This window comes from Tupaia chinensis, unplaced genomic scaffold, assembly GCF_000334495.1.
Source record: "Tupaia chinensis unplaced genomic scaffold, TupChi_1.0 Scaffold000164_1, whole genome shotgun sequence".
Lineage (NCBI taxonomy): Eukaryota > Metazoa > Chordata > Mammalia > Scandentia > Tupaiidae > Tupaia > Tupaia belangeri.
Genome location: NW_006159638.1, coordinates 5,218,504 through 5,227,743, shown reverse-complemented (window position 1 = coordinate 5,227,743; position 9,240 = coordinate 5,218,504). Strand labels below are relative to the sequence as shown.

General features: G+C 35.9%; 1 protein-coding gene across 1 annotated transcript in view; it reads left to right on the top strand.

The window, feature by feature from the left end:
• Window positions 1-9,240, top strand: part of ADGRL4 (adhesion G protein-coupled receptor L4) — a 134,925-nt gene that overhangs the window by 58,441 nt on the left and 67,244 nt on the right. Inside the window, exon 3 of the mRNA XM_006146087.3 lies at window positions 6,549-6,701. Coding sequence (XP_006146149.1) covers window positions 6,549-6,701 — 153 coding nt within the window. The remainder of the gene's footprint in view (window positions 1-6,548; window positions 6,702-9,240) is intronic.

The window sequence follows — 9,240 nt, the reverse complement described above, 5'->3', positions numbered from 1 at the left end:
AGCAGGCTGCATTAGGGAGTAATAGAGAAACCAAAAAAAGGCTTTCTGCATTACTCCACCTTTGACATAAAGGGCCTATTTCACAAGGAATCACATAATGGTTATAGTCATGTTAGTGTTCAAATTTACAGAGCAATGCTGGCAATCATGTCCAGAGGGAAAATGTGTACAAGAGTAACACTGCTGTTAAAATTCTATGGCTTTCAAGTTGTTATAATCAATTTGACCATAGCCAGTAATATCTCGAGTGCTAGGAAAGCAGAATATGTTTTCTTTTTAATTATTGTTACCCACATTTGGCCAATAGAATGAAAAATAGAATTCAAGCCAAAATCTAGTCCAGATTATGGAATATTAGTGTCTTCAAAACAAGTAAGCTTCTGTTTTATTAAACACAGAAAATAATAAAAGCATAGGGTGTGTTGTTAAATATGTGTCATTATCTCCAAATCTTTCCCAGTAAGAACCTAGGAATCATCTTTTTTCACTCCCTGTCCTGCCAATTTAAATATCAAATTAATTTCAAACCCCACTAACACTTTAAATATCATTTTATTATGAAAATTTCAAATACACAAAAGAAAAAATAATATAAAAAGCTACATGTAGCCATCTCCCCATGACATAATTTTTAATTCATGTCTAATCTAATTTATTCCTACCAAATTTACTTTCTCTTCCTTAGGTCACTAACTTTTAACACCTAAATATTTCCGAAATATAGCCTATCTCTTTGTTCTCAATTCTGCTTTGGTTAATTCCTTAAGTCTTGTAATATTCTACCAGATGTTACCAAGATCTTAACTTAGGTTTTCCTATATGTCACAAACTACTTTGTAATTCAAATTCAATCAAAATTTTCCACTATATAAATGTGTTAATGGCTGTCATTTACCCATTAAATGTAGTTTCAAATTTTTAGCAGATATTTTTTTGGTTTGGGCCACAATTACCTGCACAGATTCTTGTACTATGTCATACCCATTGTCCAACAATATAATTCTTCTCTGCGTTATACTGCTCTTGCAGGTCTCCAAGAATTGATATTAAACTCTGTCTTTTGCCCAAATGTACTATTCAGTTCCTTTTGCTTGTCTGAAATCTTGCTCATATTTCTTTTTTTTTTTAAAGAGGTTTTTGCTATAGGGCGTGTGCACTCGCCAGACAGACAGAGAGTCAGAAAGCAAGAAATCACCCCCCAGGGAGGATGGCCACGCCGCAATCCCTTCTCCTCCATTATCCTCTTGGGATCTTGGGCACGCACGCACATGCGCCCGGCGTGAGTTTTAAGCCGCCGGGTCCGGGACACAAACCGCGGTGGAGTACTTGGGAGTCCAGCGACATAGTCATTATGCTAACTGCTGGTCCCATCCTGCTCATATTTCAATGCCTGGCTCGTGGATCATTTCTTCTAAGACTTCCCTGGAAATAATCTTCACTCGTATCTCTCAAAAATAATGCAAGGAAGCCATTTTCTCCATGAGCTCTCACTGTAATGCTAAATATTTATTTTATTTGTTATGGGCACTGCTATCTAATCCTTTGAGTCTTAGATTGGGTACATCTTCTCTAGTAGCCATGGACCTCTATAAGTTTGGGCTGGCTGTGTCTATGCCTTTGTTCTTATCATGCTCTGACTCAGTGAGCACAAGGTGTGTATGAATGATGCCAGATATTTCTCCTTATAAGTCATTTTTTTAAGAAAAGTTTAAAATTTATTTTCAATGGAACTGTATTTGGATCAAATTTTTCTAGGTACATTTAATTGAAATATTTACATAATAATCCCCCAAAGAGATTGAATATAGAGTTACAGAGAGCTGGTACTGTAACTGGCAAATCAATTTGAGCATTAGAAAATTAAAAAAAAAAAAAAAAAACAAGCTTTTATTCTTCTATATTATACCCAGCCAAAGAATTTTCTCCTTGAAGATTAATTATAATGAAACCGGACACTGAGAGTTTAAGGCTATTTAAATAATTCATATTTATATATTACTTCACAAAAGTAATTTCTTCTCAGTCTCTACTATCTTGAGGGAAGAGAAAAGGTTGCTCTCAGATAAGGGATATTTTACCGAATAAGATTTGAGTTGGGCCATTAGGGAATTTGTCCATATTATATATTTAGATTGGGAGATAGAAAAGGAGATATTTTTATTTCCAAATTCCTGATAAGGAAAGCCAAGAGGTTAAGTGCTCCAAAGCATATATATAATAGGAAAAGACAAAAAGCCAATGGCAACCTTTGTTTTTTTCTGCCTGTTAATATGTTACTGAAGACTAGTAAAATATGTCAGAGTCAAATAACATATTGATGTGCTCATTTATTTTTAGAAACACGGTCAGGTAATACAACGTGGTTCATATTTTTGGGCTCTGACCACACATCTCAGACCTAGTGAGTCCCTTTTCCCTGTAATTTTGCATATCATTTCTGCAGCTGTAGCCCTTGAGAGATACAATCCTCATCATTCTCTATATTACCAATAACTGATCTGAGAGTAATATTTCTATTAAAGTTTAATAGAACTTTTCCCAGTATGCAGTTGAAGGGAGTCAAATTTAGAGAGAAAAAATGAGAACTTTATTTTAATAAAAACTCAATCATATGCTTCTTTGTTAACTGGCCTTTAGAAAGTGAACTGTGATAACAGGGCACAGATCATGACTTTTTGACTAATTTTTACTTATTTCCCAGTATAGACATATTCACATTTGGGAACTGGGGAACTCATAAATACTGGAACAACTAAGTGATTGAATCAAACCTAATGGGGGAAACATTTTTCTTTGATTTAGGTGCTTGTGTTCAATTTGTGAGATACCGTCAGTTAATGTTCATAAGCTAATTTAATTTCTATTGTATGCATACATAGACACATGTTCTCTCTCTCTCTCTCTCTTTCTCTCTCTCTCTATATATATATATATACACACACACACACATATATATATATATATATATATATAAAATAAAGACATATCTGAATAGATAAATTAACTAAATATATTAATGCTGATAACTCTTTAAGAGATTTTTGCTATAGGTGCGTGTGCTTACCAGAGAGACAGAGAGACAGAAAGTGAGAAATCACCTCCCAGAAGAGATAGCCATGCCAAAATCTCTTCTCCATTCTCCTCTTGGGGTTTTGGGCATACATGCTCACACATCCAGTGTGAGTTTCAAGCCACTGGATCCAGAACTTGAACCGTGGTCACTGTGTGGGAGTTCAGTGATATAATTATTTCACAATCTACTGGTCCCAGTGTTGATAACATATTAACTCCCAACTTATCTTACTTTATTGTCATGTTTTCAACAACTTTCTTCAATTTTGCAAACTTCTATGTGCTGTTACACTTGACAAATACCTAGTCAAATGTAAAACATGAACTGTTATAAGTAATCTTTTAAAAGTTTTAAAATTTAAATCCTTAATATAAATAAAATATCACAAGGCACACCTACCTTCTGTTGTCTAACTATGGTGGAGTCAAACTTTGGAATTTGTTGCCTGGCCTACACTGCTTTAATGAGCCATTTGTTTTGTATATCCCAAAGTTGTTAGCCTTTAGTAGTTAGCATCCTAACTGCTTGGCTCTTCTATTCTAGTAGTTTCCTAAGAATAAATCGGGTCACATGCTAGGGATAAAATTTTCAAGGGCACTAAGGATTCCAACTCAACTTTCTAGGAAGGTACCTAGATAACATTAGAAGAAATAAAAATAAAATACATAAGGCCTGATGGCACAATCCCCCCCACACACAAAATATTAGATGTGAGGCTTCGACTGATTCTGCTGTTTTTCTAATCAGTTAAACAGGATAATAACAATGTCCTGTAACTTATGTAACCATTAAGTGAATTTATATTTCAAAAGCATTTGCTAAAATTCCCTATTAGTTACAACTACATGCAGACAGTAGCCTTTGTGTGAATTAAATGTTACATGACTCCCCTTTAAAAAGAATTTGAACTTTGGGTAGCCACAGCAGTGCTTACTATTAAGACTGCTACTCAGATACTGAGGCCATATTGGAGGCCCGGGTTTGGTTCCCAGATCCAGTCCAACTTTAAATAGGTTGGACACTGTGGTGTGCTTGTAGTCTTAGCTAGGAAGACTGAAGCAACAAAATCCCAATGTGGCTAGATCTGTCAAAAATCAATCCCTCTTTCTCTTCCCCTTTTGCTTGCTCTCTCTCTCTGTCATAAATAAACTTTAAAAAAAAAAAAAGAAAAGAAAAGAAAAGAAAAACTTGATTTGGCTAAATTTAAAAAAACAAATTCAATACGTCTTTCTAATGTGCCTTATTTGTTAAGATTCCCCTGTGAGTTCTCTCTGAACTTCCCACTTAGACATCCTACGCTTCTAGAAATCTCTCTGTCACCATGCGCCTGCACCTTTGCTCACCATTTAGTCTTCCTTTTGTTTCTTTCCTTTTCTCTACTGCTATTTACCTGTCCTGTACTGTTCAGTTTGGGTGTATTAGTTCCTCGGGCTGCTGCAAAAAATTATGACCAACTTGGTGGCTCAAAAGAACAGAAATGTATGTTCTCACAGTGCTGAGGCCGAAAGTCTGAACTCAAGGTGTCAGCAGGATCATGTTCCTTCCAAGAGGTCTAGAGAAACATCCTCCCATGCCCTTTTCTAGCTTTCTGGAGTTTGCCAGCTATGCTCAACTTTCCTGGACTTGCAGCTACACCACTGGACTACTTTTCTGTCTCCACGTAGCTTCTGCTCTGTGGCTCTGTGTCCAAATGTCTTGCACTTTATAAGGGAACAGTCACTGGAAGAGGACTCACTTCTATCCAAGGGGGCTCATTTTACTTGGTTACATCTTCTAAGGCCCTATTTCTAAACATCACATTCACAGGCACCAGAGGGTTAGGACTTAAAAACATTTTTTGAGAGACATGATTCAACCCACAACAGTCTCCTGTCACTGGAAAATATTATTCTCCTTCAGTCCATTATAATTACCTCTGAGAAGCTCTTTCTTTCTTTCTTTCTTTCTTTCTTTCTTTCTTTCTTTCTTTCTTTCTTTCTTTCTTTCTCTTTCTTTCAATAGAAGTTTTTGCCTTAGGGCATGTGTGCTCACCAGGGAGAGAGAGAGATAAAGACAGAAAAAATGAGAAAGCATTCTCCCAGGGGGTTGGCCATACCACAATCCCTTCTCCTCCAACTCCCCCCTTCCCATCACCGCTGGATCTTGGCCATGCATGCTTTTGAGCCCAACATGAGTTTTAACCACCAGGTCCAGGACTAAAACCATGATTAGTCCTTTGAGAGTCTAGCAGCATAACCACTATAACATCTGCTGACCCCTAAAAGCACTTACTTTCTAACTCATGTATTTGAAAGATAATATAAATTTGCTTTCTAATTTTTAAAAAGAATTTATGAACCTATACTTATGTATCTTTCTTTACTGTAAGAGTATATGAGTAAGAACCATGGTATGTATAGCTTTTGTAATGTACCTTCTTTTTCAGAACAATATACTGAGTATAGTTTGGAATAAATGTATAAATAAATAAAAAAGAGATTTCAGGTCTACTAATGTAAGATAGATGTAGGAAACAAATGATGAAAATAAATAGTACCTATAAGAGCAGGCCAATGTGTAACCTTGTATATTTCATTTTGAATGTCTGGTATATTTTTTGAAGGGTATTATAAATTAATCCACAAGCATATATTTTACTCACATATTATAATTAAATTACATATACAAATTGAAAAATATTGGGACCAGCAGATGATGTAATGGTTATGTTGTTGGACTCCCACGTAGTCCACCGGGGTTTGAGTTCTGGATCTGGCCTCTTAAAATTCATGCCAGGCACCTGTGCATGCATCCCCAAAATTCTGAGAGGAGAAGGGACTGCAGTTTGGCCATATCCCCCAGGTGGAAATTTCTCTCTTTCTGTCTCTTTGTCTCTCCAGGGAGCACATGTACTTTATAGCAAAAAATTCTCTCAAAAAAATGAAAAATATTTAATACAGATTCATAAATTATATTTAGTGCTTTTGATGTATAAATACTCTTGTACATTGCAACTACTAATAAGGTTTATATAAATATATATAGACTATGGACTCTTATTTATTTATTTATTTATTTAGAGAGGTTTTTGCTATATGGGGGCGCATGCGCTCACCAGAAAGACAGAGAGAGACAGAAAGACAGAAAGCGAGAAATCACCCCCCCACCCCATGCCCCAGGGAGGATGGCTGTGCCACAATCCCTTCTCTCCATTCTCCTCTAGGGATCTTGAGCATGCACACACACCCGCCCAGCATGAATTTAAGCCACTGGGTCCAGGACTCAAACCGCAGATGGCTACACAGGAGTTCAGCGACATAGCCATTACACTAACTGCTGGTCCCTGGACTATGGACTCTTTAGTACCAAGTTTTCTACAAAATAACATTACATTACTTTAGACTATTTACAGTCAGAATTTCCAAATGCTGATGGAAAATAATAGAAATTCATCTAAGTTATGTAAAAATAATGTTTGAAATTGTTATGTCCACAGATGATAATGAGTGTGGAAATTTAACACAGTCCTGTGGTGAAAACGCTAACTGCACTAACACAGAGGGAAGTTACTATTGTATGTGTGCACCTGGTTTTAGATCCAGCAACAACCAAGACAGGTTTATCACTAATGATGGAACCATCTGCATAGGTGAGTAAAGTTATGAAGTTAAAATTTGAAAATTATTTATTCCTTATTACCTCCAAAGATTAAACAGATTTGAGACAAATTCTGCTAGACTGGATTGTACCCTAGTTATTAAATACTTTCAGAAACATCATTAATTCCTATTTCTCCAATGTTGTACAATCACTTACTCTGGAATACTTATACAAAATTAAAAAAAAAACCTTTTTCTTAGAAAATTGGTTTACAAAATAAAAGATAATGAATGAAAACACAAGATCTTGCATAGTGGCAAACAAAAGAATAAAAATTTATATTTAAAAATAACATTAACTCAGAAAATAGCTATGTGTATCACAAGAAATTGATGCTTTTCTAAATATGCATTTTGTGAGTTCTGTGTATTTTCCGATAGTCATTACTAATAAAAATTTTCCAGGTTGTTCTACTTCTGCCTTGATAAGATCTAGTTACACTTCAGATCTGCATTAAGTTGTTCTTTATTATTATTATTTATAAGACATTTATTTATGTTGTTAAAAAGGGATTTGAGAAACACGTAAAAACATGACAGGATACTTCATTGCCACTTTATACCATAAAATAGGCAATAATGGCAAACACAGTTGTGGAAGCATAAATACTCAGTTATACTCATTGTGATGTGTATAACACTTATAGACGGACAAACCATATTCATAGGGAATAGGTCAAAAGACTAAATGTGTAAATGCATATCACTATGGCTAGTACTCAGTCGTGTGCATTCAGCTGAAATCCTGTGACGGACAACCTGTCTTCTAATGAGATAGATCAGAAGGCTCAAAAAACACGATGGCCCACAACTGCACATGCCATTGCCCACAGAGCTCAGATCCAGAGAAATTGTCTTTCCCACATGCAGATATAAAAAAAGGACATTTCTTCATTTGATAAGGAAGTGTTGATGTCTTTGTGTACATGCACAATGCTCACAAAGTCTACGTGGTGATAATACACTTTGTGGATTTGAATTTGCAAAATATGCCTAAAACAAATGAAAATTCTTTAAAAGCCTCTACATATCTTATATTTCTCATATTGGAAATGACATGAAGATAAAGTATGTCGCATAACAAATTGTTGAAAACAATGCTGCACAGATTCTGTGGCGGTCACTAGGGCACGAGACTGCATATGGCGCCATAAGCCTTGTGCCAACTGTGTTCCGAAGCAGGCCAGCGGGACTGCAGCCATTTTGAAATTAAGAAAGGCCCTAATGAGAATAGTCTGACCAAGCGGTGCCTCACAGGAGATCTGCTTGAGGAATGGTCAGATGGGAAACTGGAGTGGAAATTTGATGTGATCAGGATAATTACTTAGGAGAAAGCCATTGACTCTGACCAATGGTAGTGAGGAATGATTTGCACATGCGGGTATCTTGTACTTATAAATACCAAAAACACATGGAGCTTTTTCCAGACATTTTAATGGGACTTGCTATCTGTTTCCCTATAACTAGTTACGAAAACAAACTCCTTTCTTCTTCGGCCTCTGCCTCTCATTTCATTGACTGTGAAAGGGCAGCAACCAGACCTTGGTTGGTAACAGTTCTAGTTCGCTGCCCCTCTGGCCTGAAAATATGCTGGAAATCTGGGCATGTGCTCAGGATCCAGGTGGCCTGGAGGGTGCTCTTGGTGGAGGGTGCTTCTCTCTCTCTCTAATTCATGTGTGAGCTCTATTGTAAAAAGGCAAACAAAACAAAACAAAAAAGTTAAAGACAAGTGCTGACAACTGAAAACGAGTTAAGTTTTTTTGAACACTATCACCTCATGTTAGCTAAAATGTCCTCTGTAGACATAATTATTTTAATTCAATCTCTGATTATTCACTTATTCTGAGTCTGAAAAGACTATCTTTATTTAGAATATATATATATAATTCTTTCTATTGCAATTTGATCATGCATGTGATTTGTCACATGCTATAGAATTTACAATCTGAGAGGAAAAAAAGATTATTTAGAAACTTCAACAAATAAACAATTGCAAAATCTCTGGAGCCAAAGATTTTGCCATTAAAAACACATTTTAAATGAGCTCAATCACGGTTTCTAAATATCTATTCAAGTAACCAACAATGAGTACAATTAATTATAAAGGACAGTAACCTACAAAATGAACAGATGAGCTGAGTTCCTGAGTATGTAGTCACATAAGCAAGAGTCGAAAGACTAGCACTCAGGACTAGGTATGCTACACAGACAAAAATAATGTGCTGCTTCTACATGACATAGATAAAAGAGAGATACTCAGGTTAACCTGGATAACACTAATGCCTTTGGTTAGTTCCTTTGTGAGGTAGTATTAATGTAGGACAATGTTTCAAAAACTGTATGTGTGAATTATCTGTACCAAAGAAATCATACAGTCTCATGAACTTAGGCTTCACAGCGTTTACTCTGCTATGTAAACAGGGAAGACTTTATTTTCCTCATTTTATAGCTGAGGACACTGAAGGGCTACTTCAGATTCACATTTGGAATAAATGATAAGACCGGAATCATAGTCTTGTATTCCACAGT